Source organism: Nicotiana tabacum, chromosome 18 (assembly GCF_000715075.1).
Source record: "Nicotiana tabacum cultivar K326 chromosome 18, ASM71507v2, whole genome shotgun sequence".
NCBI classification, from domain to species: Eukaryota; Viridiplantae; Streptophyta; class Magnoliopsida; order Solanales; family Solanaceae; genus Nicotiana; species Nicotiana tabacum.
In genome coordinates, this window is record NC_134097.1 from 11,271,038 (window position 1) to 11,297,834 (window position 26,797).

Sequence of the window (26,797 nt, forward strand, 5' to 3'; positions counted from 1 at the left end):
AGATTCTCAAGTAGAGGAAGTGGACAGAAGCCTATTGACTAGAGAATTCAAGACACAATTGCTGAAGTATCACCTCAAAAGAGCCCAACAGAGTATGGAAGAACAAGCCAACAAACATAGATCCGACAGACAATTCAAGGAGGGAGATTGGGTTTACCTCAAAATCCAACCATACAGGCAACTATCCATGTCAGGCAGGCACTTTACTAAGTTATCAGCAAGGTACTATGGCCCTTACCAGGTGTTACAGAAGATAGGACCAGTGGCATACAAGTTGTCCCTTCCTGCCCAGCTCTTGTTGCACCCAACCTTTCATGTTTCCCAGCTTAAGATCTGTCATGAGTTACCCCCTACTATAACACACCCTCCTGTCATCGAGTTGTCTAGCCCTTATTGCCCACAACCAGAGAAAATAATGGATAGAAGACTGATTCAAAAGGGAAACAAGGCAGTGGCACATGTGTTGGTTAAATGGAAGGAGTTACCATCAGAATTGGCAACATGGGAGGACTATTCAGCTCTAAAGATACGCTTTCCATCTTTCCTTCCTTGAGGACAAGGAAGATTTCAACAGGGGAGAACTGATATGCAGTCAAAAAGAAGAAGCTTAGAGAGTTGTACAGTGAGCTTGCGGAGTTGTAACTAGCCGTTAGGATTAGTTAAAAGACTGGAGTTTATAGTTTTGAGGGTGTGACACTTTAGTCCTTCTTATAGTTTATTTAATACTTTTGTGTGTTTACAATTGGACCCATGTAATTAGCCTTTAGCATTACTTTTGGTCCTATAGAGTTGGTTAGCTAGTTTTGTCTTTTAGTGAGAGTGGAGTATATATTCCTGTACCTCTGCAGATTTGGTCATCAATCAAAGAATTATTCTCTTACCCTAATTTTATTCCTTTTTAGCTTAGTTTTCTATTCCTTCTTTTACTGTTCCATTGATGGCTGCAACTCTGCCAAAAACTCTATGCCAGGTCAAGAGAGTCGATTAAACTGCACAAGCTTTTCAAACCAGTCTGCACTAGCTTTTCAAACCAGTCTGCACTCTCTTGTTTTAGAAGAGAGCTAGGAGTCTGGTCAGGTCTTGATCCTAAATCATGGGTTCCATATGGTACGCAAGTTTCTCCTTTTTAATGAAATTCTAAATGATACTCAAGTAAAAAGACCATTTATAAAGTTTGCTTGTTGGAGGTGACGGCAAGGCGGGGCAGGTCTTCCCCTGCTAATTTTTTTCTAATATAATTGGGAACACAACAACAACAACAACAAACCCAGTTTGATCTCATAAATGGGATCTGGGGAGGGTAGTGTGTACGCATACCTTACCCCTACCTCATAGAGATAGAGAGGTTGTTTCCGATAGACCCTTGGCTCAAGGAACAGACCTACATCAATCTATTAATATAAAAAAAACTTATAGAAAGAATAAATTCTACCCCCTAAACAAAACTCCCTAAAAGACTATATTGTGGACGCTATGTTGTTGTCCTTGTTACGAGAAGAAAACGTCAATTTATAGAAGTACAAAATTTCTCCTCCAAGAAAACGATAAGGCATATGAAAGAGATTTAACCCTTTTAGGAGTCTTTTTCCTTTCCTTCAAGAAAGAGAGTCCTAATAGAATAGAAATTCAGGGCAAAATCCTAACAATTAGATCTCCTGGTAGTGCTTCAGATAACTTTACTTCACTAATCTTTCAATTTCGGTTTTGCCATTTCCCCCTATCTCTACTTCTTATGAAGCTTCAGCCCATAGAATTCGTAATGTTTGAGACAATGGAATGTGCGTACTATAAGATAGGTTGTTAATCCAATGGAGAGAAGTGATAAAGAGATAAATAGAAGAAAGCTCAAAAATGCAGCAGGAAAATACCTTGCATCCGCAAGAGAACTGAACATATATTGGAGTAAAATTTTCGCATCCCCCATTTAACACGAATAAAATATTAAATGTGAGCAATAAAATATCTGATAACCTAAGAGTCATGAAAGATCAGGGCTTGTGAAAACGGATTAGGGGACAAACAAGAAGAAGTGCAACAAAACCTGTAATGCCCCAAAGACACCTAGGTTTTCCAGAGAAAAAATTAGATGTCCATGCAGTCTCTTGAGCATCTTTTTTGTGTTCCTGAGAGTGCTATGATCAGCTGCTTTCTTGTGAAGCACCATCACACACTGTCAAATCATGAGAACACCAGGGAGTATTTAGTCGAAGACTAATTAGAAAATAGCCATCTCAATTACTGACCAGATAATACCTGGCTTTTAATCTCTTCAAGCTTCTGAAAGTAAGCTTTAGTTAGGCACGCGGTGCCAGGACCATAGTAGTATACATTCACCTTAGGTGATGCAACAAACTGTTCCAGTTCATCCTTGTCTTCAACAGAATACACCTGTGATCATACATAGACAGAAATTAAATATAGAAATATTAATGTTCCTATTTCCTTCTACGCTTCTACAACAGTATGGGTATGAACCAAGGTTAGCAGTCCAGCTCAGCCCAGACAGGTAAAATGCCGCCAAGCTAGTCATTTGTTACCTAACAATGAAACACCCACAGCAAGAGACCCAGGATACAAAATGATATCTAGGAAATTGGAGTCGCAATCTTATGACAGTTCTTAACAACTCCAAGAACTAATAAACCAAATGACAGAAACCCATCCTTCACAAGTAACTGTTTTTGGACTTTATTGTTCCCATAATAATGATGTGAGGAAACTGTAATCTTTTATAGTCATCCTTTTTTTTTTTTCTTTTTTTCTTTAGAAAAATAATTTATTGATGATGGAAAAAAAGGCTTATGTGTACAATAGTAGCACCTTAGAGCGAAGTAAGGTCTCAAGGCCTTCAACAGTAGCACCTGCAATAGTAAGAAGACAACATAATATCTGAGAGTTGAGGAGCATCCAAAAACAAATGTAGCTTAAAGGAAAGATACATCAGTTTCGCCTGGCAGAATGATTAGTATTGAAAGCAAAGATAAGATAGCAAGAACTATCAATCTGTCACAGCAATTGACCAATGCATGTCATGGCAAGCAGATTTCTTTCCAAAAAGGCACAGACCCCAGAGATCAGATGAGTTTTTTAATACAACTACAATAGACCCAGTGTAATCCCACAAGTGGGTCTGGGGACGGTAGTATGTACGCAGACCTTACCCTTACCTTCAAGAAGGCAGAGAGGTTGTTCAGATTAGTTTTTTTTATAAGTCCAAAAATCAGATAACTTGAAGGCATTTTCAGATTTATTTTCTGATAATACTCCTGTAACTTCTGTTGGTCCAATTTCTAAATAGAATTCATACAGGTCATGACTTTCTCTAGAAGAATCAACTACGTAACGAAGATACATATATTGTCATGCATAAGGAGGTAAAATTCCACATATGCAGATGAGAGACACTTAAAGAAAAAGGAGGTAAAAAGGGTGCGCAGGGACATTTTCCCAGTCATACAAGGCTATATTAGACAGCCAATGATGTTTGATCATTAACATAGACAAAGAAATATCATAACAACAATTCCTCTGCTTCTCCAGTCAGTTTTCAATCAGTTTGACCAATTTTACATGGATAGGAGACGGGGATAAATTCATCATTTCGAAGTAATAATTAAAGATTTACAGATCTCACAAGATGGAAAAACTTTTTCGTTTGTAACAAGTAAGAAGTTGTCCAGAGAATTGACCCCTGGAAACCCAAGAAAGAGACACAAATTATCAAGTAACCTCAAGTGTCAGTTCCATGTCAATCCCATGTGACATTATATCATTCTGCCGAAAATTACTGTGTTGAATCTCATAACAGTTACATTCCATGACAATCCCTAAGCATCTTACAAGCACTGTGAAGTACTATTTGTCAATTTTCCCTAGATTAATAACTATATTTACATTATAAAAAACGTGAAGGGTTGTGAGGCTGGACCAGGTACGAAGAATGAATCTATATCTGTGCACGGAAATTGCTGGCACTAGCTAGCGCCTTCCTTATACTAATATAAAACGTTGGGCCTCTTCCCCTTATTTATTAATATTAGGCAAGTTGCTCGAAAATTGTCAAGTTTAAAACACGAAGGTAACATATGAAATTACTGATGAGCTATCTGATTGGATCCAGCTAGTTGGAGAAAGTTACAACATATTGTCACCGGGTGAATCCATCCCAAAAAAGCAACAATACGCATGAAGAGTACAGCACAATATATTACCTTTTCCTGATATTGGAGATGCAGTCATGCCAAATATACGGGGCAGTTTTACTACATCAGGTTTGTAAAATATCTGTTAAAAATAATATACATGAATAAGAAGGCTACTACATACAAAACAAAGCATGTTTCCCAGCGTATAACACCAGCTCAGCTAATTACCTTCATAATCTCAGCATAAGGATGATCACTCTCAACTTGTGCATAGTGGCACTCATCAAAGATCAGAAGAGCAATAAATTCAATCCTGATATAGCAGTGGGAAAGATTATGTAATAGTATTTGAGGGGTCATAACAAGGACCTGAACAAACAAAGTGCAAATTTGTTGGTCAAAACATTCACATAGTGTCAACAAAAAAATAATTTACAGTATAACAGTCAGTCATCACCAATATCCACACTCATGCACAGTCCAAAAAAGGGCCTAAGATGAGAAGACCACAGTATATAACACATAACATGGTTCAGTCAATCTACTACATATAGTTAACAGAAACCATGTTGATTCCTTTTTTTATTCTTAGTGACTATAAAGGATAATTTAAATTAATAAAACAAAACAAGCAAGTGTTGACGTCAACATTTACGAAAGAGAGAACAAAAAATTGTAGGTCCCTACCAAAAAGTGAAAGGATCCAACAAACTCCATCAAACCATCTATGTCATGTATAGATGTACAATGACACTAAGCTAAGTGCTGTAAACAAAAAAAAATCCAAAATGTGTAGACTTTCTATTTCTTTCAAAGTATCCGTGACACCCTCGAAATAACCCATGTAACACAGGAATTCCAACCCGTACTTGTGGCTCTTCTCAGAATCTCCCTTTCTCAAGCACATAAGCATCATCCACTATCTTCAAAAAGGCTCAGAAAATTATGTAAGATTTCAATTGTAATTGGACAAGATAAGAATACATTAATTTAGTTGAAATCAGTAATTCAGGTTATTTTTATCCCTAACATCAGTTATTCAAGTTTCAAAGAATATTTGCATTAAAATCTGTAATTGGAAGTTTGCATACCAAGAATGCCCAAGGTTCTGTCTCAGACAAATAACATTCAGGAGACGATGCCCATCACTAACAAAAAAAGGTCATGCAGACTTACCTCATACTGTTCCATTTCTTTTTCCCAGTCTTCGTGGCTCTTCAAATGCTTGGATTTCCCGCAGTATGTCCCAACTTTGAAGTCGACAGAGTCTTCTATGACCTTGGCTTGCTATTCCAATTTCAAAAGCACATGAAAAAGAAAATAACTTTTATGCCCATGCTTTATCAAGTTTCAGACACACTTTTTAATTCCCCACGCTGCCCCAAGTTGTAAGAGTACACTCAGAAAACGGAATGGGTTTAATAGGAGTAATAAGATTCTAACGAAGAGAAAATTAGTTAAACATAACAAATGACATTCTGAATTGAAGAGCGCTTTCTTGTTCTCTACGAGATGTAAGACTATAGGCCTTTTCATGCTAATCATAGACCAATTTTCAGCAAAATCGAAAAACTCTATATACTTAATTATTTTGTCTAGACTGAAACAATTAGTCTTCGATTATTTAATAAAATTCCTTTCGTCATATATGCGAAGAATATTGCTTACATACTAGCCACAAAATCAATAAAAATTTCGATGGACAAATACGACAAGTAAAGAGATAAGTTGAAAACTCATTAATATGATGAATACAAAGCTGGAACAGCCACTGGACAAAAGGAGCGATGCCATCAGAACAGTAGCCGCAAAGATATGTGGTGCCTTTGAAGCAGCAGAAAGCGCAACGGCATCAAAGTGGTCACCCAAAAGAAGGGCTTTGATTGGGCCGGTGACATAAGAGAATAAAATTGTCACTTCTATTTTAGTGTCCCCATGAATCAACAAAATTATTGCTTTATCAAAAAAGAGACTCAATTGAAAGGAGAAAAGACAAAAAGGGAATTGTGTAAAATAGCTGGCGGAAACATGCTTAAAGCTCTCATATACCACCTCAATAGCAAGGAAGATATTTGATATTTCAGCCATCTGATTTCATGTAAATTAGTTTTCATCTTTGATATCATAAAATTTAAAAGTTTGAGCAAAAGCCAAAAAAAAAATAAAAAATAAGGAAACCTGTTGCACCAACGCCACAGTGGGAGCAAGAAACACGCAAATGCTCTTCTGGGGTTTCCTTATCAGCTGTCCCATCTCATAGATAAGCAAGACGGCAATATGAGTTTTCCCACAGCCCGTTCCCAGATATACAACAACATTCTCCTCTAATGCTTTTTTACAAAGATCCATCTGATACCTGATAAGAAATAAAATCAGCAAAGTCTTGCTATAAAATCATCAAAGCACCTATCTCATTGTTTTTGCCATTACTTAAACATCATTATTCAGTAAAATAGAGTAGTTAAATTCTGCAAGCGTTTGATAATTATAAAGAACTTCAGCTGTTTGAAAGTTCAAAGGTTTTATTGTAACAACACCTTAGCAAAAAAAAGTTCTTTTTTTTATAAGAAAATGTAGAGATTTTATTAATGAGTAACAAGAAGAGAGAGTACAGAAGGAATGAGCTTTTCCTCCTAAATATTGAAGGAATATATCAGATCGTGAGAAATAATACACTGGAAAATATTATGTTATTGATGTCCCCTAACTATAATACAAGTACCCCTATTATAACAATATACAATACCTACGCTACTCCTATTCCATGTAAGACTACGCTTATTTACATAACAACTAACTAACTAACAAAATAGTGAAGCAAAATCAGTTACATCTTTCTTACACCACAAATAGAGAATATTTGAACACCTAGACTCTAAATGAGAAATGAATTCTTTTTTTCCGGGGAACCATTTCTCTCTAACCAGGTGTTCCAGAAAAATACAACTAGACACTGCATTCCAGTAGAATCTGCTTCCCATCACTAAAGTCTTATTATACCAGCTATTTAAGGCATGTATTGTGCTTCTGCATGACAATTTATTCTCAGAAATAAACATAGACCAAATCTGCTTGATGAAAATGCAATGGAACAGTAAGTGATCAACAGATTCAGCCTCCTTCACAAAATACTGCATATAGTAAAGCCCCTATTTTGTAGGTTTTCATGAGTGAGATAGGCACCATGATTTGCAGTCCAGGTGAAGAGGCAACCTGGGGCTGCGACAGTCATTCAAATTATCCTCCATGGCTAATTTACATGGCTTCCTCCAATTTTTAGCAAAAGAGTTTTGTTGATAAGAATGGACCTTGGGCCTAACTTAACCCCAAAAGCTAGCTTATGAGGTGAGAATTGCCCAATACCATATAAGGAGACCAAGACACCCATTACCCACCGATGTGGGACACAACTCAGCAATCCCCCCCCCATGCCCAGGCCTGCAACTAGAGCGTGGTCAATATAAATGGGGGCCCAACATCGGTACAATAAATTAGGATGGGCCTAGCTTTGATACCATGATAAGAATGGACCTTGGGCCTAACCCAGCCCCAAAAACTAGCTTGTGAGGTGAGGATTGGCCAAGACTATATAAGGAGACCAAGACACCCATTACCCACTGATGTAGGACACAACTCAACAGTAGCATGCCCTGACAGAAAATGTCTTGCCCTTCCAGAGTACAGAATTTGCTATATGTTCATCAATCCTTACAGTTTCAAACTTTAAATTAGTTCCTTTACATGCTCAAACTCCCAATCATTGAGATTTCTTCTCAATATTATTTTTTATAAGGTAGATTTTTTCTCAATATAATATCAATAAACCAGAAGAATAGCAGTCAACAATAGTGCAATTCTTGTGGGTAATTACATATGGTCAGGTAATTGCTCACGTAGAGGAGTATCACCAAAGCACTTCTCGGCCACATTTTAACTCTCTTGCTATTTCTAACTTTTTACTAAACATTATCAAAGAATCATCCCATAGCTTTCTAGTATATTTCCACATAGAAACTCCATATACACCATTTGCACTATCAGTGCACCACTCTTCGGTCTTCCTATATTTAACAATAACAAGATTCTTCCACAAATCATTTTTGTCATCATTGAACCTCCGGTGCCATTTCATCAGCAGGCTTTTGTTTTGAAGTTCTAAAATCTTTGAGTCCAAGTCTCCAAATTTCTTATCCCAGCAAACTGTACCCAACTTGATCAAATGAATTCTCCGTTGTCTTGACATCCTTCCCACAAGAAATTGCTTCTCAACATGTCCAAATTGCCTTTCCACTTTTGAGGCATGGGAAATAAACACATATATGAGTAGGAATCTCATCCAACACGTTATTTATTAATGTTAATCACCCTCCAAAGGATATATACAAATTCTTCCAGGGTGCCAATTTCTTTTCACATTTTCAATCACATTTGTCATATATTAACATCCGTTCCTTTAGCACCCAAGGGTATACCCCAAATATGCGGTAGGAAAGCATCCAATTTTGTAGCCAAAGACATCTGCTAGCATGTGTATAACATGGTCAAAATTGACAGATATAGCTTGTGCATTACATGTAACCCAGCTCCTAGTCAAAAATATGTAACCCAGCTATAGCTTCAAAGGTTAGATGTGGCAAATGACTGCCTACCGATAATCGCCAAAATAAACTCTTGAAGTGGTCACATTAAGAAATATCTCTGACTTGGGAAATGTGCCTACTTTTTCATTCACCTTCCGGCACCCTTCCGGTGGAATTTCACTCCTTTTCCGGTGAATTTCCTCCTTCGCATAACATGGGGGAAAAGCTTTTCTTTATTTCAGGTGACAAGTCCTATGAGCTTATCGACATCAGTGAAGACAATGAAAGGTGGTTCTTATGGATCGAAAGGGGCAGTAGATTTACAAGTAAAATTAAGATTGATGAGGACAACATCAGATGGGTATGTGAGCAAATGTACCAAGCTTCACGGGGCGCCGGGAATCTTTACAAAAGGTGGGGGAGAAAGATACAAACCTATTTATACAGGGGGTATCAAAATTACAATGTCTATGGCAGATTCATCAGAATTGAAACTTGGGTTGGAGACAGGAAATTTGCAATCATAATACCAGAAAACGACTACAACAGGGGGTGGGGAGATATAGCAGGAAGAATATTACAATTTTTGGGGAAGCCTGCCAACTACAAGTTCAAAAAGTTTGCAGATGTGCAAAAGAGATCCTTTCTAGTGGCTGCAAAGATTCACCACACAAGTCAACGAGCAAGAAGATGTAGTGGCTGCTACTGGAGATGTTGCTGCTGCCGATGAAAGCTCCCAGTTTCTATCCAAGTGCCTGATTGGTTGCTTCAACGACCCTTTCAATCAAAGCCCCAAAGCTGAAGTCATCCAAAAATGGTTTATCACAAGGTGGAAAGTAACAGCAGGTCTCATGGTCACTCCGATGGCCCATAATTTGTTCCTCTTCGAACTACCATCTAGACAGGAAGCAGCTAGGGTAAAAGCAGGGGATTGGTTCTGGAATGGTAGACACTTACTCTTGAGTGGTGGTTGCCGGAATCTGGGTCATCTTCAACCAAAGGTGTAATGGGACAGAAGTGGATCAAAGCCTTTGGAATCCCTCTGCATGGCTGGACATCAAAAACCTTCAGTTTCATAAGAGATAAGTTCGGAGGATTCATAGGCACCGATGAGGACATGAAAAACAGGGCACATATGTTCTGGGCCAGAATCTGTGTAAAAGAAAAAGAGATGAGTTACCCAGGGATCGTCTAGTTAAAAATAGGCAACTTGAGCTACAAGATTTCAGTTTTGGAGGACGTACTCACAAAATCTGCAATTTTCGGCGAGGTTTCAGTCGCCGTCAGAGTAGAGAAGGCGGCAGTCTCTGATAAGCCCTAATCGAGTCAAGCGAAGGAACCAACGAACAACCCAGTAGTCTTTAACCAAAATAGACCCATCATCTTTAATTCAAAAGAGGCTGACGTGGCTGCCTCAAACTCGGGGCATACGTACAGGATGCCAGTTGGAGGCACATTAAATCAAACGGTGGGGTCAAAGAGAGGACTCAAAATTTGGGCCTCTTAGTGGACCGTGAATATTACAAAAAGGGCCTAAAAGGCAAGCATGCACAGAGGGGAAAATTAACAAAGCAAAAGCAAATCTGGAGAGCAACTGGGCCTAAAATTGACCCATGTGTTTTGAATCCCAACCCCTACATCTCTGTAAATTATTTTGACCCACTAATGATAGAACTAGAAGCCTCCTTCTCAGAAGGGCCCAGTGTTAAACCTTCTTCAATGACGCACTGCGACTCAGAGGCAGATGATGAAGGAGAAAAGGTTCTGCAAAATATTTGCAGGAAAATGCCACAACCAACTGAAGCTGTAGACAGTTCAGATGTCGAGCTCTCTTCTTGCGACACACTTACCCTCCCATGGTATGAACAAGGCTCTTCAAACATGCAAGTAATCGATACCCCAAATATCTACAAGCATACAAGATGGACAAAGGTTGTGATGTTAAAGGCATGCAAGGCTTTTGGGGTTAACGTAGAAGGGTTTGAGCATGAGATTATGGGCATCATCCTCCGGATGGATCAAAAGAGGCAAATGCAGTTGCAGAAACAAAAGTCACCTTCCGGAGAAAAAAAAAAAAGGGTAAGAAGAAGCAAGAAACAGAACTGGAAAGACTAAAATGGGGCCTAAATTACGAGGGTAAAAGGAAAGGGGATATGGACAGGTTTTACAAAGCTTTTTCTGGATGAATGTTAAAATATTAAGCTGGAACGTGCGGGGATTGAATGAAGCAGATAAAAGGACTACAACTTCATCACTGATTAAGAAGTGGAAGCCAGATATTGTTTGTTTACAAGAAACAAAAATAGAAGAATTCCCAGCATCATGGATCAGACAAATATGGGGCAATCGTTGGGTAGAGTGGGCAGAGTTGAAATCTGTAGGGAACAGTGGAGGTATTATCATCTTATGGGACAAAAGGCAATGGGCAAACAGGGATACTCATCAAGGTTAGTAAACTCTTTCTCGCATGTTAGAAAGCTTGCATGAACAGTTCAGATGGTGTTTTACAGGAGTGTACGGGCCACACACAAATCCTGAAAGAGAGGAACTATGGTTAGAACTTGCAGCAATCAGATCTCTCTGAAATGAGCAATGGGTTATAGGGGGTGATTTCAATGTTTGTAGGTATGAAAATGAAAGATACAATTGTGTTAGAAGGTCCAGGGCCATGGTGTCCTTCTCAGACATCATCCAAGACCTAGGAATTATAGACTTGCCTCTACAAGGAGCTTATTATACCTGGTTCAGAGGTGAAGACTCATTGCAAGTTTCGAGAATAGACAGGTTCTTAATTTCCCCTGAATGGTGCGACAGTTTCAAAGCTATCAAGCAGCTAGCCCTCCCAAGAGTGATCTCTGATCATAGGCCCCTACTCCTTGAGTGTGGTGACTGGGAAGCCACCCCCCTTTTTTATTGATAAGGTAAATTGTATTAATCAAAAGGGAGTGAACTCACGTATACACGAAGTATACCAAAGACGTAGAGAATTTACATCAGAACATGATTCTCTACAAAAGACGCTCAATCTTCTATACAAGTATGGGCTAAATGAGTGCACAAAAAAGCGACCAAAGATAAAAGACTATTCATAAGATGTGAAAAAGGAGATTCAATCTCCTCAAAAGCTTTCCTATTTCTCTCCCCCCATACTACCCACATGAGAGCTAATGGGGCGAACTACCACGCCTTTTGCTTTCTTCTTCTACAAAAACCGCCCCAACTATATAACATTTCCTTTACAGTGCTAGGCATCATCCATTGAACACCAAAAAGATTCAGGATTGCCCTCCACAAAGCAGAGGACACAGGACAATGCAACATAAGGTGATCAACTTCTTCCCCTGAGATTTTACACATGTAGCACCAACTAACAAGTGTAATTTCTCTCTTTCGGAGATTTTCAGCAGTCAAGATCACTCTCCTCGCCGCTAGCCATGCAAAAAAGCACACCTTCGTGGGCGCCCAAGGAATCCAGATCGAGGAGTATGGAAAAGTGGTCTCCTCTCTCACCAACATACTCTGGTAAAAGGACTTTACGGTGAACAAACCATCGCCACGCAAGCCCCATCTCCAAGAGTCGCAGGATGGCTGGAGCCTGTCTTGCCCGTATAGCAGTGCCAACAAAACTTGGAGCTCCGCAATCTCCCAATGTTGCATGTTCCTTCTGAATGAGAGGTCCCATACTACCCCCTTCATACTCCTTGCGAATCTGTTGGACCATCAGTTCTTCTGGTTTGAAACTCTGAAGACGTGGGGGAAGGAGACCCTCAGAGTATCCTCTCCACACCACCTATGATTTTAAAAGCTGATTCTCCTTCCATCTCGCACCCTGTAAGTGATGTTGCCACTGAATGCTTCCCAATTTTTCATGATGCTCCTCCACAAGCCACACCCGAAAGGCGTTGTGATCGCCTTGGTCCTCCAACCCCCTCCCGTTGAATCGTACTTTTCTACTATGACCTCACTCCATAGAGCATGCTCTTCTACCTCGAATCTCCACAGCCACTTTCCCATTAAAGCTCTGTTAAATACCCTAAGATCTTTCACTCCAAGTCAACTCCACTTCTTTGGGGAAGTGACTGTCTGCCAATTCAATAGATGAAACTTTCTAGTTCCATCTGCCGCATCCCATAGAAAGTTCCTTTGAAGTCGCTCCAGTTTTTCTGTGATGCTCACCGGTGCTTGCAACAGGGATAAGTAATAGGTGGGCATACTCGATAAAGTGTTTTTGATAAGCACCTCCTTACCTCCTTTTGACAAATACCGTTTCTGCCACCCTGCTAATCTTTTTTCAACCCGCTTGATCACTAGATTCCAAACCGTAGTATCCTTATATGAAGCGCCCAAAGGGAGGCCCAGGTAAGTAATGGGAAGGGAGCCCACATTGCATCTGAGAACACAAGACAAGGCATCAATATTAGTAACCTCACCTACCGGGAAAATCTCACACTTGCCGATGTTGATTTTGAGTCCTAATACTAACTGAAACCACTACAGGACCTGCTTCAGGTAGGTCAACTGATCTATATCGGCATCATAGAAAACCAGTGTGTCATCCGCAAAAAGCAAATGTGAGACTCTTCGGGCACTGAGCACCCCAATCGGAGCTGAGAATCCTCTCAAAAAACCTCTGTCCGCCGCACGATACATCATTTTGCTCAGAGCATCCATCACTAGAATGAATAACATGGGGATAGGGGGTCACCTTGCCTGAGACCCCTGGAACTGCCAAAGAAACCACACGGGCTACCATTAACCAGGACAGAGAATCTGACTGAGGAAATGCAGAACTTGATCCATCCCCTCCATCTTTCCCCAAACCCCATCTGCATCATAATGAAGTCCAGGAACTCCCAATTGACATGGTCGAAAGCCTTCTCAAGGTCCAACTTGCATAGTAAGCCGGGTTCTCTATTTTTCCTTCTGGAGTCTACAAGTTCATTTGCCACCAAGGCAGCATCCAGGATATGCCTACCTTCCACAAACGCATTCTGGGAGGACGAAACAGTCATGTCAAGAACCTTCTTAAGTCTATTGGAAAGCACTTTAGAAATAATCTTGTAAATGCTCCCCACGAGACTAATAGGCTTGTAGTCTCTGATACAAGATGCACCTTCTTTCTTAGGCACAATAGTAATAAAGGAAGCATTGATACTTCTCTCGAAAACACCATTCGCATGGAAGTATTCAATGGCTTCCATCAACTCCCCATTGATGGTGGCCCGGGGGCCTTATCACCAGCACAACTCGACACAGCCTCGTGCACCCCCTCTTATTTCAAGTTCGAAAATATGTGGCTACAGGCAGAGGGTTTCATTGATAAGGTTAAAAACTGGTGGCAGAGCTATGTGATAGGAGGCAACCCAGATTTTATACTTGTGCAGAAACTGAGAAGGCTCAAGGCAGACATCACTAATTGGAACAGAGAGGAGTGTGGCAGACTGGAAACACAAAAGACTAAACTACTGGAGGAGCTAGCAATGCTGGAGCAAACAACAGAGAACAGGGCCCAAACACAGGTTGAAAAGGAGAAACTAATGCAGATAATAGTGGAGTTACAGAAAATAGCAAAGGTTGAGGAGGTCTCATGGAGACAAAAATCAAGATGTCTATGGCTTAAAGCAGGTGATAGAAACACTAAGTTCTTTCAAAAAATGGCTAACTCCCACAGAAGGAACAATTATATTAACAGATTGAAGATAGGGGAGGAAATTACTGAGGACCAAGAAGCCATCAAAACTGAAATCCTAAGCTTTTATCGGGGGTTATATTCAGAGAGTGAGCAATGGAGGCCTAGTGTCAACTTTGAAAACTTAGCCAGGATCTCGATGGAGGAAGAAGTATGGTTGGAAAGAGCTTTTGAAGAAGAAGAAGTGATGGCAGCCATCAATTCTTGTGCACCAGATAAAGCCCTAGGGCCCGATGGCTACACAATGGCTTTTTACCAAAAAACTTGAGAATTTATCAAGCCGAACATCATGGCAGCAATCAACTATTTCCACCATAACTGTCATATGGTAAAGTCCAGCAATGCCTCCTTCATTGCACTGGTCCCCAAGAAAAAAGGTGCAGTAGAGCTCAAGGATTTTAGACCAATAAGCCTTATTGGAAATGTGTATAAGATAGTGGCTAAACTTCTGCAGAAAGAATGAAGACAGTGATGGGGAAGCTAATCTCAGGGGAACAGAATGCATTCCTAAAAGATAGGCAGATAACTGATGCATCACTTATTGCAAATGAACTGCTAGATGAGAGACTTAAAAGTGGAGTCCCTGGAATTCTATGTAAACTAGACATAGAGAAGGCATTTGATCAAGTCAACTGGTCCTATCTTCTGTCTACTCTAAGGGGAATGGGATTTGGTGAAAGATGGATAAGGTGGATCAAGTTCAGTCTAACCACTGTCAAATACTCGGTCCTCATCAACAGATCTCCAGTTGGCTTTTTCTCCCCTCAGAAAGGGATTAGACAGGGAGACCCTCTCTCACCTTTTCTCTTCATCATAGCAATGGAAGGTTTGAGCAAAATGCTTGATAAAGCAAGGCAATTGGAATGGATTGAAGGGTTCAAGATAAGCAACAACTCAGGGATTTCAATCTCAATCTCCCATCTGCTATACGCAGATGACACACTAATCTTCTGTGGGGCTGAGAGACTGCAGCTGCAGTACCTTAATCTAACCCTTCTTATTTTTGAATCTATTTCAGGTCTACGTATGATATATCCTGTCAATGTGGTACCTGACTTAGATGAGCCGGTAGGTATAATGAGTTGTGGCATTGGCTCATTTCCTACTACCTACCTTGGACTACCCTTGGGAGCAAAACATAAGTCAGTGGAGGTGTGGAATGGTGTGATTGAGAAAGTGGAGAAAAGGTTAGCAACTTGGCAGATGCAATATCTCTCAATGGGTGGAAGGGTGACTCTGATCAATAGTGTCTTGGACAGCATACCAACCTACATCATGTCCCTCTTCCCTATGCCAAGTAAAGTCCAAAAGCAGCTGGACAAATTGAGAAGATCCTTTTTATGGAAAGGTAACAGTGAAGGTCACAAATTCCATTTGGTGAAGTGGGCAACTGTAACTCAACCAAAGTCACTAGGTGGTCTGGGCATTAGAGATCTTTCAAAACACAACAAGAGTTTGCTAATGAAGTGGCATTAGATATATGGGCAAGAAGGCACAAGCTTATGGAAAGAAACAGTGAAAGCCAAATATGGTCACCTGAATAATTGGAGTACCAGAACCACAAGAGCTCCTCATGGGGTTGGGCCCTGGAAGCACATTAACAGCCTAAAGGAAGTCTTCCAACAAGAAGTATCCTTCAAAGTTGGTAATGGAGCACATGTGAAATTTTGCAAGGATAAGTGGCTAGGGAACTTCACACTTCAAGAAACCTACTCCACTCTTTTCCACCTAGCTACTGATCCTAACTCAACAGTTGCACAGAATAGATCCAACAACACTTGGGAGGTCCTTTTCAGGAGAAACATCCAAGACTGGGAGATAGACGAAGTGCTTGATCTACTTGGAAAGTTAGCAAATTGTACAACGAGTATCCAGCACACAGATAAGCTAAGATGGAGCACTTCTAAGGAAGGGGCATATACAGTGAAGGCAGGTTACAATAAACTTTGTGCTTTGAATGAAGTTATTGACATGTGGCCTTGGAAGCTAATCCGGAAAACCAAACTGCCTACAAAGGTCAGCTGTTTTGTATGGACTACTCTTAAAGGTGCTATTTTGACACAAGACAATCTCTGTAGGAGGAGCTTCCAGATTGTGAATAGATGCCACATGTGTAAGCTAAACTCAAAATCAATCAATCACTTATTTTTGCATTGCACAGTGGCTACTGATCTTTGGCACATGTTCTTCTCAATTTTTGGTATCAGCTGGACAATACCTCAGAACATTAAGGAAGCAGTTGAAAGCTGGAGCTTTTGGAAAGTCAGCAAGGCCATCAAAAGTATCTGGAAAATGGTCCCTGGTTGCATATTTTGGTGTCTTTGGACAGAAAGGAATCGAAGATGTTTTGATAGCATTTCAACTCCTATTCACTTTTTGAAAGCTAGATGTCTAGTGTATCTTTTTAGTTGGAGTAATACCTCCCCTGTAAATAATGTTATTCCCTTTCTAGACTTAATTGGCTCAATGAGCCTAGCCTGATGGCCCATTTTTTTGTGGTTAGCTCCCTATGATTAGAATAGCACATGATGTACTGGAGCTAACATCCCTTCTTTTGTACTTATTGCATCTTCCTGATGCCAGCAATACAACACACCAGCAATACAACACCTTACTTCATCAATAAAAGGTTAGACAGATAGCTTTCAGATGCAGCAATAGGTCTTCATCAGCCTCACATAATCAGCGTGTCATCTGCATATAGAATATGTGACACTTCAACACTGCAGAGGAGCATGCATTTGGAAGGTGGTAGCACAGAAATATGACACCATGGAAAGGAGGTGGATAGCCAAAAACATCATTGTTCCTTTTGAGTGCGGCCTTTTTAAGGAATATTAAGAAAACATATATTTAGTGGTTGTATCTCATTTAAGGTAAGAGAGAAACAGGACTTTTAGGGGACAGGTAGTCCAGGGACAACAGGCTGAGGATCATTTTTCCAAACATCTGTAGAGATTCATGCCATCTACAGATGACAGTCCAACAAGTCTGGATATAACATGAGGGAAGTGTATTTGGGATCTTAGATTAAAAAGGAACCTTCTAAGATGGAAAGACGACAAATGTTGAAAATCTACTTGAAATGCTCTATAAAAAGACTTTACTGCTAGACAACCAAGATTACTGGAGGTCGGAGTTAGGGGGTGGTCAAAGGTTAGAGTCGGATATCCGTAAAGAGCTACTATTGTAAGTTTCTTGCTAGACAAAAGTTGGGTTTCCCTCGTTTTCCAGTTTGGATCCCAAGGACTCCAAGAAATGTGCGCTTTTTTTGAATGGTTGGTGGCTAAAAGAGCGATTTTGAGAACCGAAAATTTGAAGAAGAGGAGAATCACATGTCAGTTGGTATTTCATGTGCAAAGATTCTGGAGATGACATGGATCATATCCTACTGCATTGCCAGGTAGCATTACGTTAGTGGTAGAGTATTAAGATGGTTCGAGATACAATGAACCGTGCTGGATAATGTGAAGGCTGGTTCTAGTTAGTTGGGTCTAACACGGGGCATGGAATGTTGCTCTATTAGCACTTATATGGGTAACATGGAGAGAGAAAGAGCAGAGCTCTTAAAGGACAAAGCTTGCTTGGTACGTTTAAGGAATAGCCTCTTGTTTTTAATGTGTTTTTGGTATACCAATGAGATTCCTTGTTTTATAGAAGAAGATTGGTGTCTTTCCTAAATAATCACATCTTTATATAGATTCTCTATTTTTTACTTCCTTTGGCATTAAAAAAGGCAGCCCGGTGCACTAAGCTCCCGTTATGCGCGGGGTCCGGGGAAGGGCCGGAACCACAAGGGTCTATTATACGCAGCCTTACCCTGCATTTCTACAAGAGGTTGTTTCCTTTTGCATATGGGAGCTTTTTCCTTTTTCGTAAAATTACACTTTACTTGATAATTAAATAATATACCCAAGGGAATGGTTTAGTGGCCAATGAAGTGGGAGGAGAATCATGAGGTCTCGGGTTCAAATCTCAATGGAGGCAAAAAAAACTAGGTGATTTCTTGCCATCTGCCTAAATTTTGGAAGATAGAGTTACTAAATGTTTGTGCTGGAGGTACCAACTATCCCATAAATTAGTTGAGGTGCACGTAACTTGGTCCGGACACCACCGGAATAAAAAAAATAAAGATAAAAATAACAATAATAGTAATATTATAAAATAGTATGAGATAAGGCGAAGATCCTATATTCAAGCTATGTTCCTCAGACTCTTTACAAAATATTGTCGGGTGCGTATTGGATCCTCCAAAGTAGTGCATTTTCGGAGGATCCGAAACGGATGCAACAGTATTTTGGAGAGTCCGAGCAACATAGAATTCAAGTCAATACACCCTTATAAACAAGAATTTTCACGTGTTTGATCCCAAAAAAAGGTGCTTTAGCCTGCTCGCCTTCCAATCAAAGAGGCTGAGAGACTCGAAAGCTTCACTTCATTCGCTTCTCGGAAGCTGCACAACTCTGCACGTGACAAATGCTGAGTCTCATTGTCACTTGTTATCAAAAACAATTTCCTTGTGTTCAATCCCCTGAAGAAAAAGGGCGCAAGCCCGCAGTGAGGAAACATTAATGTGTCCCTTCTTTAACAAGCTTACACTTTTTGAGTTGGTCAAACTATTCAACATCATCCACCTCGCCTTTGAATGATATATACACTTGAAAAACCTTTATTTAATATATATTACTATAAATTTCACACAAACCACCGCACAGCTCAACTATATGCGTACACACAAATAATTATTTATATACACAAATAATCTATAAAATATTTCTTTATCTATTTTGACGAGGAGCTTTAGCTCAACGATAAAAGTTGTTGCCACGTCACTGGAAGGTTGCGGGTTCAAACTACTGAAACAACCTCTTGTGAAAATGCACTGTAAGCAGGGGCGACTCTAAAGGCTCGGGCAGTGAGGTCGTTGCCTTAGGCCCCAAGAATTTGAAGGCCCCAAATTTATTTTAAATTATTATTATTATTACTCTATATTATATAATTTATATAAATAATTACTATAAAGAAAAGTGTTACAGTATATTTTTTCATTATTAGATTGAGGTTATTTTATACCAATAAATTTATAAATTATGATAATTTTCTTGTCAGTTAGGGGTAGGTATAAACCTTCATTCACTGATTAATTAGTATATTTGTTTCATTCTTCAATTTTAATTTTATCCTTTTTATATATGAACTAAGTTATATATATCGACAACATAATAAATATTTTTTACAATGTTCTCTAAAACTACATGAATACAAAAGTATTCATGGACCGTCTTTTTAGAGTAATTCGACATATTATATTAGGTTGTTTACAATCTATTTTAAATATTCACCAATAAGTGCTACTTAATAGAATGAAGTATAATTATTGCTTAATTGATCAGAAGGAGTAAATATTTTTGACACCGTTAATGCTCAAAATTTAAGATATTACGTTATGTACGTTTATTTCTTTTTCTTGTTTGTGATGATAGCCAAATCAAAATTTGTGCACCAGTCCACCACTTTATTTTTTGTGCTCTTCTTCCTATTTTGTTGTTTAAAAAGCAAATTTTATTGTTAGTGTAAATATGGCAGCCTATTTCTCTAAATTTTTAAGTTGGGCAAACTATTTAACATCACCACAAAGTTTTAGTTGATAGTGTATGATTCTATAAAATCTCACAAACCATGACACAACAAAAATATATGTACAAAAATAATCTTCAAAATATACATTTAGCAATTTTGCACCCACAAGAGCAAAGAACTTACTTTCTAGCAATTTTTCTGGGGTCTTTCTCTGGTTTCTGAACTGAAACAGGGGAATCTGTGTCGCCATTGAGAGACAGAGCAGAAAGCTGCTCAGTGATCGGTGAAGTTGCAGCACTTCGTGGACTCTCAGTGTCGTTCTCAAAATCGCCGCCTTCCATGACGGTGGCAGTGGCGGTGGCGGTGGCGGAAGTACCGGTAGTGTGTCGGCGGCAGAAAAAAAGGTGATTGACTTTCAGTTGACTGGGAGAAGTGAATGTTTTCTTTTTGTTTAGCTTACTTGGAGAAGTGGGTTTCTTCAGGTGCGCCTTTTGAAAAAGAAAAAATGCTGACACTGTTCAATGATGTATCAAACGCATCTCACTTCCTACCAAACTCCTCACCTTTTTTATTTTGGTTTTTGTCTATTTTTTTTTAATTTAAGTATAAAGTCACCATAATATAATTTTTGTTACGTGGTGAGGCTTTGGATTTTCGAGAACATGACTTTTGATAGGAAGTTATGAAGATTGAGTATTAGGATTGTAGGTTAGGAGGTAGTTGAGTGTACCTTACTTCGTACCTTTGTGAGACTAGTATGGTAGGGTTTTTTACCGATGTCAGCTAGTGGCAACGTTGTGTCTTACTACTCTTTTATTTTCCATAGTGTCGCGTCTATGTACTGTCTATCACGTTTACTTTGCATCTACTTTCTCATTTCCATGATGTTATTTTTTCATATTGTCTCTTTTAGGCTTCTTGAGCCGAGGGTCTTTCGGAAACAGTCTCTCTACTCCCTCGGGGTAAGGGTAAGGTCTGCGTACACACTACCCTCCCCAAACCCCACTAGTGAGATTTCACTGGGTTGTTGTTGTTGTAACTTCTTCATCCAAGGTTCAAAACTTTAAGCCATCTATTCCATCCATTATCTTTTTCCGGCCTCCTCCAACAAACACCAATTATCTAAATTCACTATTCTCATTAAGTACAAAAACCACTTCCCGGTGCACTTGATTTTTAATACATGAATAATCATGTATAAAGATGTAATTGTTTTTTCAAAACCTTTTTCAAATTCTTTCTAACGTTTTTTGAGGGTATCTTTGTAAACAAATAATTTTTAAAAAATAATAATGTGATGCATGTTATTTTTAATACATCAAACCAAACACTCGATAAGAAATAATCCCAACATACCTAATCCAGCACTACTTATACGTTATATTCAATACTATTCTTATATACCCTAACAAACGACCCTTAGTGTAACTCTATTTCACTTATAACCTATTTGGCCAAGGTTCTTTTTGCCCCATTTTTTTTTTTTTTTTTTTTTACCAAAAGTGTATTTTTCAAAGTTAAGGTATTTGACCAAGCTTTTAGAATTTTTTTTTTTTTTTGATTAGAAGTACAAATAACTTTTGATAGGTAGAAAAAATATTTTATTTTCAAACGTACTTTTCTAAAAATCACTTTTGAGAAAAATACAATTAAAATTACTTTTGAAAAATTGGCAAAATACTAATTGCTTCTTAAAATTGCTTGTAAAATTAATTAGCCAAACACAAACTGTTTTTTTACCAAAATAAATTTATTTTTGTAACTTCATACATTATTCATGTGTATTTTTGTTTTTTATTTTGAGGGGGGAGGAACCTGCATACCAATTGTAATTTGATATACCAATGGAGCCCACTTTTACCTATTAAAAGTTCAACTCACATATCATGCTAAGCATTCAAATCAAACTAAACAAACATGAAAGAGTTGTATGTGCTTCAATTTTTGTCGACTATATCACAACATTTTTATTTCATAACATACTTTTTCTGGTTTACCTATATAGTTTCATCTTGCTGCTCAAAGGATGATATCTGGTTTACCTATGTAGGTCACTTCAGAATGGGCTAAAAGATTTGCGGCCATATGCACTGGACTAAGTGGGCGTTTGGACGTAAGAACTGTAAAATTTCAAAAAAATGTGAAAATGGTATTTGAAATTTAGAGTTGTGTTTGGACATGAATGTAATTTTGGGCTGTTTTTGAAGTTTTGTGAATAATTTGAGTGAAAATTTTGAAAAACAGTTTTTTGGAGTTTTTCAAATTTTTGAAAATTTACAAAATGCATTTTCAAGTGAAAATTGAAAATTTTATGAACAAACGTTTATTTCGGAAAAAAGTGAAAATATTTTAAAAAAAAGAAAAAAAATTCTTATGTCCAAACGGGCTCTAAAAAAGAGGTAATCCCTTTTCTATTCAAGAAAATGAAAAGAATGAAATGATGCTAAAACATGAAGCAAAAAATGAAATGAAAAATTCTTTCATCTATCTTCCTTTTGTGGGTTATGAACCTACATCAGTCTATATTTTTTTTGTTTTCATTAGGTACCCTTACCAAATAGTTCAAATTACACGTCAAGATTTGGAAGGAGAAGGCCTAGAAACCTGTTGTATTCAACAACTAATCTAAGATATAATATCACTTTAGAATCAATCCCAAATGAAGTGGGGGATTTGCATATATACCCATTTTTGGGCCACAATTAAATTTATATCCGTATTGCACAAAATTTTGTAAAGTGTACCCGCTCGGATCTGAAACAGTTCAATCTTTCCAATGCAATGTGAGAAATCAAGTCAATCTTTCCAATTTATGACAATATTCTGAAGGATAACTTTCAGTTACTCAGTAGCATAAAGTACCACTTTAGCATCAGTACCATATGAATATGGGAATAGTTACTCTATAATAGTATTTCATTCTCAAGAATAAAGCACATCCAAAAAAAGATAAAATAGCAGACCTTATATTGCTGAGGACAGAACATACTTACATTCCTCTACTTTACATAAAAAAACACTCTATTGAAATCAACTGAAAATAACAAAGATACTTTACAATATACTTATGCTTCAGAGTTATCTAATCATGTCTAAATATTGGCCTTTGGCCTTCTAGTTAAAGAGCATTATTACCCTTGTTTCTTCAATCCAGAGAGCTGTTTTAGCGCTTCTTCCATTGATGGCCGATCTGAGGGTCTATTTCTGGTGCAAAGCGAAGCGACTTCAAGAACCAATTTTATTTCCTCTTGGACCGAGTTCGATGGAGCAACATCATTCTCATACAAAACCTCTCTCAAAAGAGCCTCTTTGGAGGTATTCTGTAGGCTCGTCGCTGCATTTGACAGCTTTCCGTTTGTTAAGATTTCAAGAATGACCTCACCAAAGTTGTATATGTCCCTGTAAAGTTCTTCCTTTATAGCTCGGTCAATTTCACCTGTTCGATACAATTAAACACGATTTACAACAAGAATACAGGCTAATAACTTATGTCATCATTCAAATTAAGATCATTAAACACTTTTTATGGTAAATAAAGGGCAACCCGGTGCACTAAGCTCCCGCTATGCACGGGTCCGGAAAAGGGCCGGACCACAAGGGTATATTGTACGTAGCCTTACCTTGCATTTCTGCAAGAGGCTATTTCCATGGTTCGAACCCGTGACCTGCTGATCACATGACAACAACTTTTCCAATTACGCCAAGGCTCCTCTTCGCTTTTCAACAAAAAAAGCTTATGGTAACTACTTAACAAAAACATTTACTGCAGACGGCATCTTCTAATAGAAAGTATAAGTGCATACCTGTTTCATTTCCAGCTCTTGCTAGAAATGGACCATTATTTAGCTGATTCAAGAATGTAACACCGAACTCGGTCAAATGTGGTTCCATGTTTTCATCAAAGACAATGTTATTTGCCTTTAAATCCCCATGAGGGATCGCAGGGTAGCAATTGTGATGCAGGAAACACAATCCCCTAGCAATTCCCACAATGGTTTTATACTTGGTCGCCCAATCTCTCTTCGTTCGGATCCTTTCGACCAAATTTCCATTAGGCAAGTAATCATACAACAAGTAAGCCATTTGCTTGTTGTAGCAAAATCCTAGCAATCTTGTCAAATTCTTGTGCCTTGCGCTGCCCATCCTCGATATCAAGTCCAACATAGCATTCATTCTTTCGGGTCTCCATTCGATCTTCTTCACCAAAACGGTAATTCCTGTTGGCAGAACAGCTTTGCAATCAGAACCTGCCAACGGCGGCACCAAATCTGTAACTTCTTCAACAGAACTGAAGCTCCTCAAAACATCATTCGCTGTAAACCGAGGAAGTCCACTAAAAGAAACCATTTTCCACTTCCCTTTACCTCGTCTTCTGAAGTGAAGCACGCCAAAAACAGCAGCTGTAATAGCCAATACTACGACTCCACAAGTTATAAGAACCCAAGCCAACTTCTGTGTCCTTCTACTTCCTAACTCTAGTCCATTCGGTCCGTGGCGACAAGGCCTCAACGGTTCCCCACAAAGCTTAGGATTACCCCAAAAGGCACTACTATCCATCACCTTAAAACTCTTCTCAATTGGGATCGAACCCGATAGATTATTGAACGACACATTAAGAAGTTTTAAGCTAGAAGAGCTTCCAAACTTAGCAGGAATTGAACCGCTAAAACCATTGTGTGACAAGTCTACAACACTAATACTAGGAAGACTAGCAAGTTCAACAGGTATATGACCAGTTAAGTCATTGTTGGCCAAATCTATACTCACAAGACTTTGGCAATTGCTGATACTTTGTGGCATAATACCTGAAACATTGTTCATACTCAACTCGAGAACGAGTAAAGATTTGCATGGTCCAAAAGGAGGAAAATCTCCTGAAATACTACAATTAGTAGCTGAGAAATTCTGTAGTGACAAAGACAATGCCTTTTCTGGTATTATACCTCCAAGATTTGGATTATTAGACACATTGAAGTATTGAAGCTTTGAAACTAAGGCAATATTAGCAGGAATCCCTCCACCAAACCTATTTCTAGACATATCAACATATGACAAATCAGGAAAATTGCCAAAGTTCAAGGAAATATCACCTGAGAATGAATTATCTTCGATTCGGATTCGAACAAGAGAGGAACAATTGGACAATGATGGAGAAACTCCACCACTGAAATTGTTAGAAAAAAGGATCAATTTTAATAACACCCCATTTGAACATATATCTGGTGGAATGTTACCAACAAAATAGTTTGTTGAAACATCTAAATATTTCAACTTTGAATACTTTCCTAAGTCTTTTGGTAGTGACCCTGAAAAGAAATTGTCCCAAATAAGAAGAGTATCAAGCAATGGAAGCTTAGCAATACCTTTAGGAATAGTTCCACTCAAGTCATTATACATAACACTAAGAAGTTTTAGATTTTTCAACTCAGAAAAACTCTCAGGAATAGACCCTAAAAGCAAATTATCAGAAAGATCCAAACTTGATAAAGATATGATTTTTCCAAACTCAAATGGGATTTTTCCATTAAGTTGATTTCTGAACAAGAAAAGTGATTCAAGATTTGTCAAATTACTTAGCTCTTTTGGTATTGAACCAGATAAATTTGCACCAGCAATATCAAGATACTGAAGCTTACTCATATTCCCTAATTCCCAAGGAATACTTCCTTCATATGTATTATAACCAATTTCCATATGAGTAACTGTTTTCAACATTCCTAATTCTGATGGTATTTTACCACTTAGTGAATTTCCAGCTAAGTGAATAAAATCAAGATTCTTGAATGAACCAAATTCAGAAGGGATTTGACCACTGAAATAACTACCTGCAAAATTCAGTACTTTGAGTGACTCAATTTGTGAAACATCTTTAGGTAAAGGACCTGAGAAACTGTTACTAAAAGCATCAAGAATCACTAGATTAACAAGATTTGATATTCCACTAGGAAAATGACCAGAAAAATTGTTTCTACTTATATCCAAACTTTTCAGCTTTGTGAGGTTGAAAATCCCAACAGGAAGTTTCTCAGAAAATGAGTTGTGACTCAAATTCAGATCAACAAGGTCAGTAAAATGATTGAATTGACCTTCTGAAAAAAATCCACCAAGATTTTTCACTGAAAGATCCAAACCAATGATCAAAGAGGAATTTTCGTTGCATTTTACACCAGACCAAGAACATGCAAATATTTTATCAGTAGGACTAGTGACTCCAGAATCAGAAGGCAAGATCCAGTCACTTATACTGTTTGAATGATCAAGAATTTCAGATTTTAAGCTCAAGAGTGCTTCTGTAAAAGGATCAACAGCTAAAACTGGGACACAAATTAGAGAAAGGAAAATCAAGAAAGTAGTAGTAGTGATGTACAAAGGCTGATAAAGTATCCCCATTGGGACTTGCATTAGTAGTAGAAGTGAAGAATAAGGGAAAGAAGAAGAAAAAAACCAACACTACGAAAATAACCAAAACTGTGTCACAGCTTATGTTATACTCTAGTACTAGTATTCCACAAGTTTTTTTTTGTTGCATTGGGACTAGAGAATGATTGATAAAAGAGGAGAATGAATTAAATTAAATTTTCATTAAGGGGCAAGTAAGGACACAACGGTACACTAAGTTTCTGCTATGCGCGAAGCAGGGTCTAAGAAAGGGCCGGACAACAAGTATCTATGGAAATAATACGTAGTCTTACCATATATTTCTGCAAGATATTATTTTCACGGTTCGAACTCATGACCTTCTAATAATATGACAGCAATTTTATCAGTTATGCCAACACTCTTTCTTAATTTTTATTTTTATT

At 38.4% G+C, this 26,797-nt stretch overlaps 2 protein-coding genes and 1 long non-coding RNA gene across 4 annotated transcripts in view; all 3 read right to left on the reverse strand.

Annotated features, from left to right (window-relative positions):
* Positions 1-20,536, reverse strand: part of LOC107804767 (dicer-like protein 4) — a 55,546-nt gene extending 35,010 nt beyond the window's left edge. For both annotated transcript variants that reach the window (XM_075236611.1, XM_075236610.1), the window contains exons 1-8: positions 20,178-20,536; positions 6,324-6,501; positions 5,322-5,432; positions 4,374-4,514; positions 4,212-4,284; positions 2,821-2,861; positions 2,254-2,388; positions 2,042-2,170 (exon numbers count right to left, since the gene is read on the reverse strand). In XM_075236611.1, the coding sequence (XP_075092712.1) occupies positions 2,042-2,170; positions 2,254-2,388; positions 2,821-2,861; positions 4,212-4,284; positions 4,374-4,514; positions 5,322-5,432; positions 6,324-6,501; positions 20,178-20,335 (966 nt within the window). In that variant the 5' untranslated portion in view covers positions 20,336-20,536. The remainder of the gene's footprint in view (positions 1-2,041; positions 2,171-2,253; positions 2,389-2,820; positions 2,862-4,211; positions 4,285-4,373; positions 4,515-5,321; positions 5,433-6,323; positions 6,502-20,177) is intronic.
* LOC142172867 (uncharacterized) lies at positions 9,151-12,284 on the reverse strand. Its single transcript, XR_012701892.1, has 2 exons — positions 9,970-12,284; positions 9,151-9,877 (listed from the first exon to the last, which is right to left on the reverse strand). It is a non-coding gene; the product is annotated as an uncharacterized LOC142172867 (long non-coding RNA).
* A 2,403-nt stretch (positions 20,537-22,939) lies between the features above and the next one.
* LOC107776166 (uncharacterized) lies at positions 22,940-26,519 on the reverse strand. The gene is made up of 2 exons (XM_016596017.2): positions 23,798-26,519; positions 22,940-23,430 (listed from the first exon to the last, which is right to left on the reverse strand). The coding sequence occupies exons 1-2, from the start codon at positions 26,394-26,396 to the stop codon at positions 23,126-23,128; spliced, it is 2,904 nt and encodes a 967-aa protein (XP_016451503.2). The 5' UTR covers positions 26,397-26,519; the 3' UTR covers positions 22,940-23,125.
* Between the last annotated feature and the right edge of the window lie 278 nt (positions 26,520-26,797).